A 20,658-nucleotide genomic window follows, 5' to 3' on the forward strand; every position below is an offset into this window, starting at 1 on the left:
CTACACACAAACACAGAAAGTGGATCTCCCTGTGCAGCAGCACAACACTGTGCAGGCAGTGACAACACAACAATGGGCCTCTGCCTCAAAGTCTGCCTTGTCTCTCTATCTCTACCCCTGACTGCTTCTTTATTTTTCTCTATGTCTGACTGAATACCAGTCGCTCATTGTTCTAGAAGAACTATATGAGGCCTTTGGAGGAACGAAACCTAACAAAAGGCTGTCAGGCCTGAGACAGGCGTAGCTGACCTGTGATAAAACACGTACCACGCCCAGGTGTGACTGTAAACTAAAAATGTAAATTGGTGCAGGAAAACGAGATGATTTGTAGGCAAGTCAACAAAAAGCCACGGCAAGCATATGGTGGAATTAATACACAGCATACCTGCTCCTGTGCAGTGTAGGAGCGAAAGGAAGGAAACGGATGAGTGCATGAATGAATGAGGAAAAAGCTTAATGCGCAAACACAGATACACAGAGAAGAGTTTAAGAGTTCTGATCAGGCAAGTCACGGCAGTCCTGCACGCTTTACCTGGCGGTCACGCTTTCTGGAGGCCAGAGACCAAGATAGCTTGTGATTTGTAAGCTATGTGTCCAAAAGGAAGGGAGGGAGGCAAGGTGAGGAGGGGGGAAAAGTGTCATTCAAAAAGAAAAAGATGACATTAGAGCAAGCTTTTTTTCTTTTTTTTCTTTTTTTTTTGAAGGCAACACCTAAAATGTCCCTCTGGACTTAAAGAAAACAGTAGACTTTAATTAATTAGTTTGAGTAAACCCATCAAGCAGAAAGCTTTCGCACAGAATATAATGCCTTTCATTATATTACAATCCAATCTGAATCCATGCCAAAATGGTTTTACATATTGGTAATTTGTTGCATTATTTTAAAATTGCAACCTCATATTTTTTTGATCAGAATCAGTTTGATTGCAGAAAGTGCTACACTGGCATGATCTTATTTCTGTCAGCGTGAAACTTCATTAGACAGTGACTCAAGAGAGATGCCCTCTCTCTTGATGTGTGTCTTTCTATGCAAACAGCATCATGTGTTATAAGCGAATATGTTCATGAGGGTTGGACATACTGCTTGGTTCTCCATGCGTGCAAAGATGACGTTGAGCATCTGCGTGAGTGTGGCCTTTGCCGTGGTCTGGTTGATGAGGTTCTTGCTGGCCAGGTAGATGTTGTAACATGTGCGGACGGCCTGCAGGACGGTGCCCTCGTGGATTTCTATGTGCTGAGAAGTTACCGCTGTCAACAGAGCCTGGAAGAAAGAGTAAAATAAACATGAAACTGATTAGTGCGTGAAACACAACTGTACATATAGTTTAATGCTATGACACTTTTAGAGATGAGCCATGGAAAAATTTTTTTACATGTAACCTCACTTGTCAAATGTCAGTATCTCTCTAAAGTCTCTTTCACAAGTGTACTTTAAAATTCTCTGGAAATTTCACATGACTGTGTCGTGTTTTAAAAAGCCTCCTGAACGGTTTGTCAAGTCCTTCCTGCAGTGAACAACACTAAAATCAAATCTAAAATCTACCATTCGGGCACTCTTGGAGAACTGGTTCAACATTTTCCAAATCATTTTTCAGCAGCAATGACCAAACACACAAACCAAAAAAAAAAAAAAAAAAAAAATCAATTTAAAGAATTGAATGGCAGAATAGGATCACAGTAGGGGGCACATTTTTGTCGGTGACCTTTATAAAGGTCTCACATACTACAAATACAGATTACACTCTACACTCTACAAATCTTTACTATGGTGTGTAAGACGATCAAAATGACTACATGAGCACAACAATCTCCACTTCACACTTTAATTATCTATTTGAGGCTTGTCTCCCTGTAAATTAACCCTAACCCTTTTTTCCCCCCAAATGACATATTGATTCATGAGCTAACGCTCAAGTCTCACAACAACTGTGCAGCAGGGTTGTCTGTAGTAACCGAAAAGCATCTACTTTTGCCATAGTGTGAATTCATTTAATTAAATATCAAACTGATTTCATACCACGACGATATAAAAATATTGTGATTTGCTTATTAGAAATAACTCTGATGGCAAATTAAAGAGTTCTAAAGTTGGTTAAGCGTCTGTGTAATGAACTGTGATATTGCAGAGAGCGAGGAGAGCAAGCACACCTTAATAATCTGTAGCTGAACGCCTTCGTCAGTCTGCGGCCCTTGAAAACAAGCGCAGATGGTCTCGATGATCCTGTCGATGAGCTTCTTGCCCGGGGCCGTGCTGTCCGGGGCGCTTCCCGTCAGGTGGCCGTACGCTATCAGCTTCTACAAGTTGGACACATATGCAAACACACACATTAAAACACACACACACACACACACACACACACAAACACAGCTTCTGCAGGCCGAGAATACGACCTACTTGTCATTACATTGTTATTACAATGTCCACACTATGACCTAACAGTGTAAGCTGTGGTAAATGAAGAACCCAGCATACACTGCACTGCCATACAGAGACACTCATGCAAACATTTGGGGTTCTGCAGTCCAACTTGTCCTGCCACTGACCTGTAAACAGTCGAGCGAGGTGATGACAATGCGGGGACATTTGGACTGACATGCTAGCTCAAACGGCAAGAAGTACTTGTCGGCTTCAATGAAGTTGGTCTTTGATTTGATTGGCGGTAAAGTGCTGGAACCAGATTTGCCGTCTCCACTGGGTGGACTAGGGAGGAACAATACAGAAAAAAAAAAAGAGATAGAGACTGTGAGACAAACACTGCGATCACACGGTCCAGTCTGTCAACTGGAGTCACTAGAAAAGAAGTAGGATTCAAAAATCGGCCTGACACACTCACACTCGCGCTCCCCTTGACATCCAGGCATGATTAACAGTGCATGAAAAAGTTTGTACTAAGAATGGCATTTTTCAGTGTACAGAACAACCTCTTCTCATCCAACAGGACATTAAACCTGCTAAACCTGAAAACGTCTTGCCCTGCATCCTGCTCCTCAAGGGAAAATGCAGAGTAACAAAATCTTTATTACACTGAATTTTAAGTGGTGCCTGACTGCTTCAAATTTTTCACTCTCTCTCCCTAATGGACGGGTAGCAATCCCAGGGGTTTTTCTAGTCACGCTCAGACTTTCCCATGCGTTCATGCTGACAAAGCATCTCCTGGCCTCGGACTAGTAACTAAACCTTAAATCAAATGATACGGCTATTTTTTTTTCTCCCCAGAATTTTTTAAAGAGCAAGAAACCAGACAAAAAAATATGGACCATTGCTTTCAGCAGCCATGTGTCTAGAGCATCCCCAAGCACAGCCACCACACCCAGACTGCACTTGCTGGAATAAAAAGGAGGAGGGAAAAGGAGGGAGAGAGACAGAGAGAGCTGGAGGCGGAGGAAGAGAGGGAGGGTGGGAGGGAGACAGACAGAGAGGGAAGGGTTGCATTGTTTATGCCTTGGCAATGAAAAGGATGACTTCAGCTCTTTTAAGAGGGACGACCTCACAGAGTATAGCAGGACATGATCATAAAGAGAAACAGAAGAGGGGAAGAAAGATGAAGTGCTTCGTAAAAGAGGGGAGGGGGCAGAAAATATTATAAAGAGAGCTATCTGAAAACAAAAGAAAGCAAACAGGAAATGAATTAAAGAGGAATTAACGGTAAGAACCAGAATTCATAGAGACAAAAAGGAGGAAAGTTTAAGAGCATAGTAAGGAAGAGAACGAAAAAAAAAAACACCACTGTTTGAAAACAAAAGGGATGAGTTAACATGAATTAAGAGGAATTACAGAGGGAAGAATGGAAAAGGTACAAACATATAAACATTCGGAAAAACCTAGAATCTGTTAAACAGTGTTGACGCCATTTTCAAAACCTTTTCGACTACAACATTAAAGCGGAGCGGTGATTCAGCAAAGAGCATTCACTCCGTCGGCTCATGTGTACAGTCTGACCCAGTCTCCATCTCTCTCGGCTATTGTGCTGCGTGTCTGCAGGGAGCTCTTCCCCTTTTGCTTATTCCTGGACTCCCTGCTTAATGTCAGCTGGCCTGCTCGCTCCCTTGTAATCTGCCCAATGTAAGACTTAGCCTGCTTATAAAACATAATACGGACATTAACTTGACTTACAAAAAATCTGTTATATAAAGATCTGTCTCTGTAGTGTCTCTATAGTGATATAAAATGACAGAAACTGCAATAGATATTTCCCACACCTACTGCTGGGATTTTCAAGATATCCTTATTAAATCTGGCCTCGTATGCGACTCTGCTACACAATGAATACACAAAGAGAAACAATTTAAATAGGGCTGCAGGCTCACAAAAAAAGTAGTTTTGTATTCCTGAGTGGAACTGAGAGACTATTGCATCTACATATGATGAAAAATGGGTCTGGAGTTGTAGAGTACCAGAGATGAATCCAAAATGAGCATGAGCACAAGCTGGGTGTGGCCGATCGTGCTGTAGGATCTACATCTGTCTGTCGCTGATCAAGAAGTCCTGACCTTAAGGGTAAAATTTGGATGAAGCTGCTGGTAATGGTAATTTGGAAAGAATGGAAGAGGTGGAGAGAAATAACCGGGCAGTGAATATAGAGGGAAGGAGGGAGGAAAGGGGAGGGGGCTGTGTGGGAGGGCGAATGGTGAGGGATAAAAATGTTAGAGGGAAATAAAAATGAAACGGCAGGAGGGAGAAAGATTGGGGAAGAGGAGAGGAGGCACCCATGTTATGTTTCATTCCAAAGTCCACGTTACTTGGCAGCCCTGTACACGAGCATACCAAAAACACACACACACACACACACACACACACTCTGAAAACAAGTTCAGCATTAGGCAAGGGTTCGTGAAGAAAGCCATTAATGAGAAGGCAAGGGGCTGTTGGGAACAGGCCAGGCATAGAGACACAAACAAAAACACACCAGAGGCTTGCACACACACACACACACACACACACACACACGCACACATACACACACGCGCATACACACAATGTTCTAATCCTTTTTACTAGTCTGAACACAAGAGAACGCAACAGAGAGGCTCGCAGTTGAGCCATGAATTTTACTGTGCCTGAACATGCCGAAACACAGACAAAAACCCATTAAATGACCCTTGATGCCTTATTGCGCTACATAATTCATCAGTTGCTTACCTTAATTTTTCTGATTCCTCTTTGATTTCCTCTGAAACAAAAAAAAAAAAAAAAGAGAAAGGGAAGAGATGTTAAATTAGTCAAGTATGAGCCCTGGAGAATGTAAATTCTGCAGTATTTTACTCACTAATGACTCCATGGGGAGCAGAGAGCATATCAGGCCTGGCAGCACACAGCGTTTGATTTATTTATGAAGGACGGTTTTTAAAGAATCTTTAAAAAAGAAAAAAAAAACTACTGAATGCACAAGTGTTTATGCGCACTGGGTCAGATGATGTTGTTCAGAGCATTTGAGGAAGCCAAAGTTGTTCGTATGCAGCCAACAATTACCCTCCCAGAGGATTAGACTACATACAGTAGTGTGCAAACACTTAAACTACATAGAACTGCACATATCTGACATGTATTGTATTCTAGATGCACAAATAGAGTGAATTCTCAGACTTGCAATAAAAGTATTTGAGCTGAAAAATGTGTTAGGCGTGCAGTAAGTTTTTTTTTTTGCATGAATGTTCTTGCGTAGTCATGGTGATGGTCTTGTTTAGGTCCCACCTCCAAGCACAAAGTGTCTGCTTAATGCATTCCCTCAGTCGCAGCTCGGTCCCAAAAATGTAATCATTATTAACTCAGCACCGTGTCCTTGAGCCAGGCCAACATTTGTGTTTATTTCACAGATCTCCTGGCATGAAAGCAGTTGTATGAACTTGCTGAGCACTGGCACAAAAAAGCTGGAAAAAAAAAAAAAAAAAAAGGAGAGACAGACCGACAGAGGGAGGGATGACAGAGAATGAGAGACAGAAATAGAGCTAGAGTGAGCGAACGAGAGGCCAATTGGTACTAGACATTAAAGGGAGCCTTCAGTGAGGAAGCTTTTTAAAACACAGTGGCAATTGGCAAAGTCCTCACAGAATTGCACCAGCCTGCGATGGTTGGGAAAAACCCCAGTAATGCAATGACAGCTCAATTATTTCACTGCTGGAAGGCTAACAGTCCTTTCAAAGAAATCCACTTGTCTAGAATATTTAGCACTTAACACTCCATGGAATTAAATTAAGGCTGGTTTCAACCAACATTTTTTTTTTTTTGTACAGTCCATGAGGGACATCAGAGGAGAAGCAAAGCCAAAGTTTCATTTTTGATTTAAAACTTTCTGATGCTAATTTATACGCCCGTTATATACGTTCAGTAACAAGTGGCCTGCGAGACCCGTGGATCCAAATCTGACACGAGATCCCAGCACAAATCATCTCGTCATCTTTTCGTGTCTTTATTCTGAGACAAAACTGAACAGAACTGTGGCCCCTTGACCCAAGTTTCATCGATCTTTTAGCTCTGTAACATAACACGTGTATCAACCATCTATGTCAGAGTATGTAATGCAAAATAAACAAATAAATAAACTTCCAATTGTATGAACAATGGTCCAAGACAGAGGAAAGCTCACCACCTCATTTTAGGAGCTGGAACCAGAACACAGTTTTGCTTGCTAAATGACTAATAAATGACTGAGCAATAAACAACCAAGAACACAAATGTCATGTCATTGAAGCTCATATCAGTACTTCAATGTAGCCAGTGCACAAAAGCACGAGTAACAATAACAAAACATTCAAAAACTGTCACCAGATAGGATGTTAGCTTTCCAGGTCTTAAAATAATAGCAGATATTCCAAAATGTCTGGTGTACGCACTGCATTTTATGTTTCATTCGGTTAAATCTAAAGCAGGCTTGACCTGAGATGCACTTCAGCCGCCACAGTAAGATGGAGAGGCAGTATTCTGGCACAGGCCCGGCAGACTGATGCAATCAGCACGTATGAGGCATGAGACTTAATAGAAACAAACAAGAACAGAGAGATGAGAGATGTGTAGGAGCGGATGTGCTGAGAGATCACCAGGCTGGACCAATTAACTTGTTTATAATGATGATAACTTTCTCATTTTGGCTTTGACCTTTGGATTTTTATTGTGGGAACCATTTTTGGAAACGCCTCTCATTATATTGTGTTCATTTTATTGGTGTCTTGAATGCACTTTTGAAATGGTCTCATTGCAGATTATTATTTTTTTAATCCGCCAGGGGAAAAATGTGACACTTAAAACCATTATAGCATGAATAGGTTCTGGTTGCTAAGTGAGAGGTGTTGACTTACACAGCAAGTGCTTATTAACTCTGTCCTGACAGTACACGTATTATATGGTCTGATCTGTACCAAACAAACTGTTTGAAATCAGCTGTGTTACATAACAGCTGCACACAATTACTTCTTCTTATTACTTAATACGTAACTTGTTTGTGATTCATCTATAAAATGCCAAAAAACCAATACCAAATGATATTAAATGTACAGTGATGTAAAACAGAGACAAGCTGCAAAATTTCTATATTTAAGAGGCTGAAACCAACAAATGTTTCACATTTTTGTTTACTAAATGACCCGAATGATTAATTAATTATCAGAATTGTTGATGAACTTTCTGTTCATTGACTTCAGTGGGCAATAATTATTTCAATCATGAATATTGTATTATGATACTCATGATAATTAATCAATATAATCCTCTCGCTCTCCTCTCGTGCCCTGTATATTCCCTTAAAGCTTTGATATTTTTGAAAGCCAATAAGCTCCTGGGTTTTTTTTTTTCTTCTTCTTCACCCTAGTAAATACAAGTGGAAGTACAGTCCAGTCTTTCATCTCTCCCAGCTGCTGTACCCTTTCAGTTTAACTGGAGTGCTAGACAAAGCCCAACATCAGAGAGCTGGACTCAAAAGAATACGTGTAATAAGTGTAATATCACACTGTACTGTACGCTACAGGGAAAGAATAACTGTATGTTTGTCTCCCTCTGTGTAAGTCTGCAGCTCCATAGAAGACTTATACAGAGCAAAAGTGACTGCAGGACCCCAGAGGTCTCTTTCCCTGGATGTGTGAAATTACAAACATGCACAGGCTATTCCGCTTTTAATATTAACTTCATTTGAAATGATTGCTGAAGCGCTGGGTTATCAGATTTATGCAAATACACACATAAGTCAAACAGGAAGACAGGCAGCGGGCACACATGCAAGACAGTTTGATGGGAGACATGGGGACTGTCATTTTGACTGTGTAAGTAACCATCAGATAATTAGCTTGGTGTGTCAGGAGCTTTGATGAGGAATTGTCACCCCAGGATTTGAACGGTGAAACCATAGCAACAGTGAGTGGTGGTGCTGGGGATGAGAAAGAATGGATATATAAGTGCCGGATACTCCTGGGACTGGGCAGATACGAGGCTCAGATTAAAGCTGTGGAATCGCGACTGATCTGTCAGCTACTGGTTTCAAAACAAACACACACAGTTACACGGTGCAGACATGTGCCAGAAAGCAGGAACAGAGAGCCGAGCGGGACTAAAACACACACACACACACACACACACACACACACACACACACACACACACACACACACACACACACACACACACACACACACACACACACACACACACAACCCTAAACAATTATTTATTTATGTGTATCTCATTTTTACCAACTCAGCGATGATATGTTCATCACTAGTGGCTAATCATAGTCTGATAAAGCGTCCCAAAAAAATTCTGAGGCATAGGAGCTTGAGAATTCTTCATAGGAGGAATAAAGTTTAATTTATTAGACAATTTAAATAAAACACAATAAGGAACAAAAACAAAGTCAAAGTGTTAAGTTTTAAATCAGCCTGTACACATAAAATATTCAAACTCCAGTTAGTTTGCTGTTTAAAAAAATGGTTGGTTAAAAATGAACTTTAACTTTCCTTCTGTAACAACTATCACGAACCAGGAAATGGCAGCTTTTTGTCACTTATCTACCCATCAGCCCTCTCCCTTCCACCACCTCTCTGCAGCAGTCATACTAAAGATGCCGTATTCTGCCCTGATTTGTCACAGGGCCTTGGTGTAATCAAAGGAGGAACAACAGCAGAAGTAGCTCAGTCGAGTGGGTCTAACCTCCTCCTCTCAGGACGACAGTGATGCAGATGAAACCGAACGTCTCACCACTTTTCAATCTAATGAGTCCACATGAAAAAGAGCAGGGGCCCACTAAGGGGCGTTCGAGAATCAACTACTCGCGCTTTGAAAATGTGAAACTGAAACTTGAGAGACACGCTGCAACAAAGCCCACAAATGGTGTATTCAGTAAAAAAAAAAAAAAGAAGAAGAAGTCCATCTCATTTCACATTACATCTTAGAGAACATATTTTCTAAGGAGTCAAAATAATTTTATGAAAATGCCATTGCAAAAATAAAGGCATAATACAGTGAATCACTCCACTTCCCTCAAATGACTCATAGAAACTCTTAAAACAAATCGATGTGAGCTGGACCTGCATTGTCAATGAGAATAAATTACTATAACTTTTTAATCATAATCACACTTAATACTGAATTACAGGATTGATTTTCGTATGCTTTATTGCTGGGCTGGTGCTTCAGCAGATGAGAACAGGATTACAGCTGCATTTACCGGCCCCTCAAGATACCGCTCTTAAAAAATACTAAGGCACTCTAATATTGCTTTTACTAAAGCCCCAGTGGGGAAGCGACACACATAAGATACCTATTTCACTGACCAGATACATTAGAGAGAACCTGTGAGATATGGCCCAGACCATACCTCAACATAAAGCCTTTGAGAGCTCCATAATGTGCGAGAGCAGACTGCTAAACCCTGAATCACTGCAACAATTTTCCTCATCCTCAAGGTACTTTTTTCCTCTTATCCCGACTTTGACCCAGATCCTTACAGTAGATGACAGCAAGACATTAAATGAGCATTAAAGTCAGCATGCCAAATCCCCCTCGGAGACAGTCATTTTAGGCCCACATTTCACATTTCTTTCATCATCAAGAGACAAATGGGTCAAATACATGCCAAATTTTCCTATTTCTCTGGTGTTTTATTGCAAAGGGCTACATCTGCAGATGAGCTGCTAGCACTTGGATTGAGCAGCAGTGTCCACAAAGGCCAGCAAACCCCTCCAGTCCTGGCCGAAGTCAGTCCAGATACTTAAGTGTGAGCCTTTTACTCTGGTTTCAGTTTGTATGGAATCCCATACACCCTGAGGTTGTCATCTATTCAAGGGGCCCCCTAAAGCTGCCTCTAAGCTGTGGAGAAGGTCAGTCAAAAGCTGGCTAATCATTTCTCCACTCTGCTGTGGAGTGACTGCAGTCTCCAAGCCTGGATAAAGGCGAGAGTGGGGAAAGGGAGATTTCTGAGAGCTAGCAAGAGTACAAAATGGACATGCATGAATGCAGCCGGGTGTATAGGCACACTCTCTCCAGTCAGGTACTTCCCCAATGGCAAATGAAACTGAAGAACCTGCAATATTAGTTCTTTGTCCTCTATAATGGGAAATAAAAAAAAAACTTCCTGAAATTTAGAAAACACCCAGCCCTGCTACTGTCTACAAACCGCAACACCAATGTCAATTACTGATTCAATGCTGCAAACCACTACTTATGAAATATAACCTCCATAGAATTAAATTTATTATTGTATCTTGCCATGTCTAGTGAAGACAACACTGCACAACCCAGTGCATCAGCCTTAGTGGCAGACCTGTCAAAGCAAACATAATAGCCTGAGTCCCCTCGGTCCCAGCAAAGTCTGACATACGACACCTACACGACAAGGCCGTCTGTGAAAAATACATGAGAAGATGACGACATCAAGAGAAAAGCTTCATCACCTCAGCCTGGAGTCATCTCACGCAAAACAACCAAATCCCACCTCTGATATCAGTATAGAGGACAGCCGCTAGAATGTGGCACTTACATGGAAAAATCATGGTACATGTGTGTTTATTACTGTGCCCTCTGTGAAGTCTACTGAAATCCTAGCAGAAGGGCAACTGACATTCTGACAGAGCAAGGCATAACAACCTCACAGCTTCAGGTGACAGTGCCGTGACTGTGACGCTGGGATAAACAGCCTGATCGGACCTGATAGACGGAAAGACGGCGACATGACACTCAATCGCCGAACTTGACAACGAGCAGAGACAGGTTTCTGCAGTGCTTTATATAATACGTGTTTCAAAGGGGCTTATCAGTGATCCCCTCAATCACACTTACACTGAGCCAGAGCAAAAGCTGATCATGGCTTAAATATCAGCTATACAATGGTGTAGTCAGCCTTTTAGGATGCAAAGGTGCAGCTGTAATAGATAAGGCTGTTGAATCAGCAAGGGAAGTATTTGGGAACTCTGAGCCAAAGGTTGGAAGCAGGGTTACTAGTTCATACCCCCTGAATATCTGGAGGAAAATCTGACCTGAGAGTGAATGTGCCCCCCCTGCAACCTGCACCGCTCACCACCAAAATCCCTGGAGGACTGTAGTTTATGCGATAATGCTTGAAATGTGTTTTTGTATCTGGATGAATGTCAAGAGTGCTGCTAAAATATGCACATGGATATTCATTAAAGCTCCACTGAATACACCTATGGTGAGGCCAGGACTATACTGTATGTGCTATGGGGATGGGGGGTGGGGAGGGGGGAGTGTTCAGCACCAACACATGATGATGCATTTAAGAAAATGCAACATCCATTAACACCTACAAGCAGAGAGGCAGCCGCCCTTTCATCATCTATCGCATCAAATTCCAACTACCGCTCAGGGCAGCATGACAAAACAGCCTGCTCCCCGTCCCTCTCACTGCTGCTGACGAGAGCTGCTTGCAGGCGAAACATGCGTCTCCGTCTTACTGGGCGCCACCCTGCCTGAATGGCATGACAAAGCATTCCTCAGTCAGCAGCACCCTGCTGGGAGTGTTCGCCACAGGGACGTCAGCTAGCCCACACCATCAGCACTCACAAGGTCCTATCCCCTCCCTGGGTGTGTTTGGGTTCATGTAATGTGTGCTGTGAGGTAGCGCAGCAGCATTGTACGAATTGTAACCCAAAACCAGAATGGGCTTACATGACTTAATGGTTGAGTGTGAAGTTACAAGTCTGTCCATCCTGAGAGGTTCAACACAGAAAAGAGATTTGAGCAGGTGGAAGGTGGGGCAAACTTAAGGGAAGTACACATAGAGACAATTTTTTTTTTCTGTAAATCAATACATTCTAAAATAGTCCTGTTATTATTTATAATATTATTTGTCTGAGCTTAAGACTACAATACACTAGAAAGCAGAAGACTTAAACACAGCAACTGCTCTGTCATCACCTTAACATTTTCCGAATGTGCAAAGTTGTGATCTTGCCTGTATCAAGCTCTTGGTTTCCTTAATTGTCCACATATCATACAGTTATACTACACGCATGCAGGATTTCATTTCATCCAAAGCTTTAACAAACAGAATTCCAAATGCTGGTTTCAACCGGCAGCAGCTCATTTCAGCAGCTGAAACTGAGGCAAAGCAACCATTATTTTAACCTAGTGGGGGGCTCTGCTTACTCATGCATGCTGTCAGCGTGGACACTTCTTTCAAAGTCCCTGGCTGGTATTTATTTGTTCATGCGGCCCTGCAGTTCTCTGGCATACCTGTGTGTCAGGAATATGTTCACAAAGACACGGTCCACCTGGAGAGCAATGGACCCCAACACGCTGAGTAATGTTGTAGATACATATCTACTTAAAATACCTTTATCAACCTTTATACTATACTATTAATTAAAAGAATGGAAAACAAGAGAAGATGTTTCTTACCAAAGCCTAACAGAGATGCCGGACAAAGTACCTCGATCCACTTACTGGACTCTCTACTGCTGTGAGCTGAATCTGAATGGTATCATCGTTTAGAGTAAACTGCAACAGTGTGTGCAGCAGGTAGAGCCATGCAAAGGCTGCACCCACCTGGACAATATTCTTGCTGACTAAAGCTGTTGGATCAACACTAATTCAATAGGCAGACATTCTGCTAGCAAGATGTTCACACATGGAATCACAATCAAACATGTACAGATACAGTATACACACACACACACACACACTAGTTTAATACGCATGCACATACACACGCACGCACACCAAAATTCTCACGAGGGCTCTAACATTTCATCAATTAAGACACAGCAGAGCCTGCACACGGCTGCTCCATCGGCGGGTGGGAGAGAGAGATAAACACACAGCTCTCTGGAGGCGCCCTGCAGTACGTCACACGAGCGGCAGCAAGAAAACAGCTTGCTGGGAAGGGACAGTGGATTCAGACACAGCGAGGAGGGAAAGGGAAGAAAGTGAGAGAAAGCAGGGACAACGGCGAGGCTGGCTTCCAAAACAAATCAGCTATATAAACCTGTCTCCCACCAGCCCCATGGTTTGTGTCCATGTGCTGTATGAGCACGTGTATGCTCATATTACAAGGCTGCTGGACAGGGACAGTATGCTAGGTCTTATTTTAACACTGTACTGTGACGTTTTGTTTTTTTTTCTGTGTGTGGCCTCCTACATTAAGAACGGATGGCCATAGAGATTTCAATGGATCCTAATCACTTCCTGCCCTTTGGGTGGATCAAAAATTTCCAATATCATAACAGACTCCCGTCTAATGTGCTTCTAGCAATTTCTATACACAGGATAAGTTAGAGGTCAGTCTCTGACTCAGTTTCCATCACCTGGGCAGGAAACTGGAGACCGAGGAAGGGTAACCTACCTCCTGCAGTACCATTTCCATTTCAAAGGGCTTACAGCCCATCTGTAACTGGCATGGATCCCATGGTTGGGACTTACCACTCAGTATGCAGCAATCAGCTAAAATTCAATCCAGTGCCACCTTGCTGTCACCTCAGTAAAACACTGCCAGTGACTGCGGGTCTCCAGATATGGACCACTGACAGTGCAGGAAGTTCACACCGGTAAGGAGAGAGAGGGTGTGAGTGTAGCAGGAGAGGATGAGAGAAATAAACTGAGGAGACAAGAGCCTCGGGACTCAGATGGACATAAACCGTGACTTCATGATGGGACAAGATGCAAAAAGTAAAGTTTTATTTCCACCCATAGGCCAACATTGACCCCATTATCCGGGCTGTGAACTTTATAACATCTCTGGTGTATTCATTAATCAGGCAACAGCATTGGGAGAGTAGTTTGTAATAAGACAATGTCCAGAGGCACAATAACAAAGACCACACTGTAGCTTTGCGCCGCTAAGATAGGCTAATTCGAGGATGAATCAGTGTGTAGGTGTTCACCTCCACCTCCTACCAAACACAGGGGCAGGGACAACCACCACGAAGAGCCTGAGAAAAAGCAGACCCCTGACATTTCTATTGTCCAGGCTGAAAGGAAAGGTTGCACAGCAGTAATTACATTTGGAGGGGAAGAAGGAAACACTGTCAGAGGTTGTCTGGGCTACCTAATCACGTGTGCGTTCATGTGCGTGCGCATGTCTATATGTGTACGTTAGGTCTGTGTATGTGTGTGTGTGTGCGTGCGTGCGTGTGTGTCCCACCAGCCCCCTCACTCACACTTGCATAAGCCTGTGTCTAATCACTAGTCTCACTCCCATGGCTGAATCAAGGCTCTCATTTTCTAGCCAAAAAGTCACAAAGCACTCGGCCTTCACAAAGCCTTGATTACTCAGCTGTTGGCTTTGTTATTGAAATGAATTCATTTTTAATAATTCCACTCCCGGATACATCATTTGGCACTCTTCTGCTCTAACACTATGAACAGCACTTTCGGACTGCTGAAACAGGGTTATTATTATTATCATTGTGCACGACTGCACTGCACAAGCTGGAGATTAATAGCGAGTCAGCGGAGGATAAATATGTGTACTGTGAACTCCATCCTCTTAAATTCATTCAAATTCCCTTTCTCGTCATACCTGCTGTGTATTAGGTCCCGGAATGTATAAGGGCAAGCTGTGATAGAGGAAAAACTTTGTGTAACCAAATATATATATATATATATATATTTATAAAACAAATATATATACAAATATATTTCGAAAGAAGATAAAACAAAGTCAAAAACAAACACCAAAGAGAGAGAGAGATAACTTTGATGTATTATTTGCTTGGTACCATTTTCCTTAAATGAATACAAATGATAGATGAACAGATAAATACCAGTACCACATGATGCAGTGAAACAGAAACAGAGAGAAAGCGAAAGAGAGAGAGAGGAGGGTTTCTCTTCATTCGCTTCATCTGTTTGCAGTATAATTAATTTATCACCTGTCCCAGGACTGAAGGAGGCACCAGTGGAGAGAAATAATGTATTATGTATGGAAGTATCAGTGTAAGAAAATAAATATAAAAGCAGAAGGAGGGGGGGGGGGGGGGGGGGGACCCAGACTCTTCCTTCTAAACTCTAAAGCGTCTCCTCCGTATAGATAAAAGGATTATTTATGCTTTCAGAGCAAGCACTGGTCCTGCCATGTTGACTACTCCACTGCTCATTATCTAAATACCAGTCAACCTTTGGGGTTACAAGCAACTTAAGCATCTGCACTTAGTCTGGAGAGAAGAAATGAGACAGAAACCAGGCACGGGGCCTCACCCTTTTTCATTCCTCCCTTTCCCTAAAAGAAATAAAGCTGTAGACGTGATGGTGGAACAATTTTTCTCAACACACTGTACTGTTTGACACATACAGCATGTTCTGAATCCAGTAACACCTCTTGCCCTATTCCGTCCGACTTTATGTTGCAGCAGACAATAATGCTAATACATAAGCTGACAACAAAGTAGTCTTTCAAATCATTTATCAAGAAACACAACCAAACCTTTGCTGGTTTAAGATTTTCAAATATGAGAAGTGTGTTGCTTTCTATCCTTTGGGTTTTGGATGGTGCCACAAATCACGTCTGCTTCTCCGAGAGAGTCGATTTCTCTTTTCCTTTGTTTGTAGCTCCGCCGTGGATCAAAGCACGGATGTCTTTATGATTTTTAAGAATTTGAACTGAACTGTTAACACACACGCACATATATCTGATTCCAGCAAAAAAGTCGAACGGTTCAACAACCTTCGAATAACTCATTCTAGGCCATGAACATTTAAAGTACCCTGGCAAATAAAAGGGGACATAAAAATGTAGCAGACAGCTGCCATCTCATCCCACATTTACACTTTCTCATCTCCGGCAATGCCTGCGAGTTTCATCAGTAGGTTACCTGGTGTGCCTCTGCTGAATGGAAATCAGAATCAAAATGCATGATTTTAACTTCTGGGTTGATAAATTTCTGTCAGGAATATGAAACATACTGGTTAAAAAAAAAAAACGTTGTCAGGTAAGAGCACAGCCAGCCCTCATCTCCTGCACTTTATATTTTGGGAGAGCTGTGTGGGTCTTTGGGGACTCATGGTAAAAACCTTCATTAACAAATGGGAACATTTATAGCCTGGTGCTTATCATGGGTGAGCATGTGGTGGCTATGGCACAGCTTATCGTGGTGGAGCATGTGTTCGCCATCCTTAATGATCAGAGGTACATTTGTCCCATTGATTTCTCTGCCAGGTTTGCCAAGTCTTGAAAAGAAAGAAAGAAAAAAAAGGTGGCCCGTGCTGGCAGTGGCCTTGAGTTTGGTACTAAAGAACAGCTTGCAGACTCTTGTTGATTTTGTCTGTGTTTACAGCTTTTATTCAAGGTTCTTTTGACCTTGGATGAGAAAATATTTTCCTACAATGGTTCCACAAATGTGTGGCAGTTGCATTAGTTAAACCTGTCAAACAATGTGAATTGTGTTTGCTCTAAATGAAATCTTACAGAGAAGCAAAAATCCCAGATATGTGCATGAAACCTTTGTTAATAATGAAGAATTAATTTGAACTTTTGTGTAATTGCTTGTGGGGGTGTTAATGATTAATTGGGGATAAGGGTTAAGAATTTAATAGATCTTGTGCATGTGCATATTCAGCGACAGGACTTTTCTATGCAGCTGGGAAAGCCTTTGATTGTTAAACTATTATTGATCACAATATAGCAAAAAAATCCGTTGAGGAAAGTGCTTAAAATTTGCATCTCTAATTCAGAGCTTGCTTTTAAGAAAACAACCGATTCACATGGACCTCTGAGAGCTCTCTGCACATGAAATGCATGTCACCGGTGGGAACATTGCTCTCCCAAACCTGTGACAACTTTTTCACTAGAATTGCTAACAATTTTTGGACGGATTTGAATGGATTTAGTTTAGGAGTTCCAGCATCTTCCCAAAAGCTAGAAAAGCTACGACAACAACATGCACAACAAAGTCACCGACTTTTAAGAGCATTTAATAACCGCAACACTCTTTGCCTTCCATATAAAAAGGATAATCTCAATGAAATTACCGAGGACAAGGGGACTAATGAATCAATTAAAGAAAACAAACACTCCCATTATAGCTCGCCCAGAGTCAGCGTGCCATGTCAATACAGCTGTTAGCTCGTGGTTTATTGTAATTTTTCTCATGACCACCCCTTGTTGCAAAACATTCAGATTTAATGAATGTCAAACAACTCAGACCATCAGGAAAACACCACAGGTTCTCAATCTGTCAATATCACAGAGCAGGCGAGCTGACAAGCCAATTGACAACAACAACGCTTGCTCAAAAAAAAAAAAAAACTGTTCCAGCGTGAGATTTATAATTTACCTGACTTGGAACTGCTCTTACATACTCCCATATAAAATCAAAGTCAGCTTTTCCAAGTAAATAAGCCCAGACAGGCCAACTGTAGCTTACCTGCCCAGTGTGAAACAGCTGAAGTAAACAAGCTCCAGGTGAAGAAATTAACTGAGCATCTAACACACTAGAGAGCCCTGCGTTTTTCTCAAGAGTTTTTGGACTAAATGAGTCTTTTGCAAATATGCTAACACTGATTTCTTCCATGTGATTTTTATGTAATATACTGACAGATATAATACCATAAGAGTTACATAATGTTGTCCATACTAACCATAACTATCTTAATACACAGCTCATCATACTGAGGCAGCCGGGTTTTCATGATAAGATAAAAACAACAGCTGCTCACTTTGAAAGCACAGCCAATACGGAGAATCGCAGCAGAGTGTCACTATAACACTAAGGTCCCGTCCACACCTGGCATCAAGCTGCATCTTGGGTGATCTGATCACAAGCGGACAGACCACCTCCAAACATGGTCTGAGCGAGGGGATCTCTTTGTGTCTTTGGCGCATTCACACCTGCACTTGTGATTGGATGACGCGAAACGCATGTTAATACCAAGTGTGAACAGGTCCTAAATGTGAGCAATACTCCACCAACATATTGACTGAAGTTCAGTTACAGCTATTGAGTAAATAATTTATCTTCATTGATCACTGACAAAAAAAAAAATTGAGTAAACAACACAACTTCAGACCTTCTCTTTCCAGCTGCTGCCTCCAGCACATGAATAGAAAATGCATCTGCAGGCATCGAAAAATCGAAGGGAGGCATCGAGGCTGCAGCTGCAACAGGTTTCGTGGTTGCTGCAACCTCTGCAGCTAACCCTAAGATCATACACCCTAAGGGGAGAGATAATGAGCAATGTGCTCAGCAGGCTTTTAGCCCTTAAGTGACTACTAGCCTGGAAACAAGTTCTCCCTCCTCCTAGCGTGGTAGCTTACACAGAGTCCCCTGATTTAGTTTGTTACAGTATGACTGTTTTTCAGTAGCAGCAAAACCACATGAACTTGTTAACTCAGAGAAGACAGGTTGGGCTTAAAAAACAAGAAGACCATCAACACAGCCAGCATCATATGAGGCTATCAATGCATGACAACAATAAACCAAAGCCTCTATCCCTGCTTCTAAGAGGTGGTGGGCAAATACACCCTGAGGGCCTTTGATATATTGAGTCTACCCTCTTTCTGTGCCTCGCTATCATAGACAGCTCTTCTCAACGAAGCTGACAGTGAGATCCAAAGATAATAGGCCCCTGTTACTGCTACAGTTTGGGAGTGAGTGTGTGAGAAATTGAAATGGTATTCTTTTTGGGAAACTGCTGAGTGACATTTTGATAATATAGGAGAAAGGTCAGTTTGAGAGCGATGAGGGTGGACTGTCTGGCAAAGGTAGCCTGGCCGGATACTTTCACCTTATTCCTTTATATAACAAACCTGCAGTGATTCACTACCATTCTGGCCACAAAAAAAAAAAAAAAAAAAAAACACAAAATTGTTGAATTTTTTGCAAATTTATCAAAGAAGAAAAACTGAAATATCACACAGCCATAAGTATTCAGACCCTTTGCTGTGACCCTCATATATTTAACTCGGGTGCTGTCCATTTCTTCTGATCATCCTTGAGATGGTTCTACACCTTCATTGGAGTCCAGCTGTGTTTGATTCTACTGATTGGACTTGATTAGGAAGGCCACACACCTGTCTATGTAAGACCTTACAGCTCACAGTGCATGTCAGAGCAAATGAGAATCATAAGGTCAAAGGAACTGCCTGAAGAGCTCAGAGACAGAATTGTGGGCACAGATCTGGACAAGGTTAAAAAAACGTAACGTCGTCTTGTCGTTTTGGACGACAAGAACCCTTCCTAGAGCTGGCCGTCCAGCCAAACTGAACTATCGGGGGAGAAGAGCCTTGGTGAGAGAGGTAACGAAGAACCCAAAGATCACTGTGGCTGAGCTCCAGAGATGCAGTCAGGAGATGGGAGAAAGTTCTAGAAAGTCAACCATCACTGCAGCCCTCCACCAGTCGGGGCTTTATGGCAGAGTGGAATAACAAAGGAGTGGCTTCAGGACAACTCCATGACTGTTCTTGACTGGCCCAGCCAGAGCCCTGACTTAAACCCAATTGAGCATCTCTGGAGAGACCTGAAAAAGGCTGTCCACCAACGTTCACCATCCAACCTGACAGAACTGGAGAGGCTCTGCAAGGAGGAATGGCAGAGGATCCCCAAATCCAGGTATGAAAAACTTGTTGCATCATTCCCAAAAAGACTCATGGCTGTATTAGTTGAAAAGGGTGCTTCTACTAAATACTGAGTAAAGGGTCTGAATACTTATGGCCGTGTGATATTTCAGTTTTTCTTTTTTAATAAATCTGCAAAAATTTCAACAATTCCGTGTTTCTCTGTCAATATGGGGAGCTGTGTGTACATTGATGAGGAAAAAAATGAACTTAAATGATTTTAGCAAATGGCTGCAATTTAACAAAGAGTGAAAAATATAAGGGGGTCTGAATACTTTCTGTACCCACTGTATAAATATGAGTCAGGATTTCTATGCCAAGCACAGGAATGAAAAGCAAAGTAAAAATATTATCTTGTGTTATACAAGGACATTTTCCAAAAAATGTCCAGTTTGAACGGAAGCAGTCTACATCAGGAAGACTTTCAGTGACAGCAAAGAGGAGACTCTGGCACAGGCACACTCTCTGAGATGTCTCAGAGCCCCCAAGAGCTAGAGGGGATTATGTAAGTCACACAGTATACTGGGTCACCCAGTCGTTTTTGATATGCACTACTACTGTACCACTAATACGCTCGCTGCAGAGATTCTCATTTTATAGATTTGGAGTGCATGGGCTGAGCTCCACTGTGAAGTTAAAATCAGCGTGGACAGTTAATAATGATGAGATT

General features: G+C 42.1%; 1 protein-coding gene across 2 annotated transcripts in view; it reads right to left on the bottom strand.

Annotated features, from left to right (window-relative positions):
• Positions 1 to 20,658, bottom strand: part of arfgef1 (ADP-ribosylation factor guanine nucleotide-exchange factor 1 (brefeldin A-inhibited)) — a 48,571-nt gene that overhangs the window by 25,617 nt on the left and 2,296 nt on the right. Inside the window, exons 2-6 of one of the 2 annotated variants that reach the window (XM_041065409.1) lie at positions 5,141 to 5,171; positions 2,545 to 2,701; positions 2,149 to 2,295; positions 1,082 to 1,261; positions 533 to 586 (exon numbers count right to left, since the gene is read on the bottom strand). In XM_041065409.1, the coding sequence (XP_040921343.1) occupies positions 533 to 586; positions 1,082 to 1,261; positions 2,149 to 2,295; positions 2,545 to 2,701; positions 5,141 to 5,171 (569 nt within the window). The remainder of the gene's footprint in view (positions 1 to 532; positions 587 to 1,081; positions 1,262 to 2,148; positions 2,296 to 2,544; positions 2,702 to 5,140; positions 5,172 to 20,658) is intronic. The other variant, XM_041065410.1, reaches the window with a different exon arrangement.

This window comes from Toxotes jaculatrix, chromosome 20 (genome assembly GCF_017976425.1).
Source record: "Toxotes jaculatrix isolate fToxJac2 chromosome 20, fToxJac2.pri, whole genome shotgun sequence".
NCBI classification, from domain to species: Eukaryota; Metazoa; Chordata; class Actinopteri; family Toxotidae; genus Toxotes; species Toxotes jaculatrix.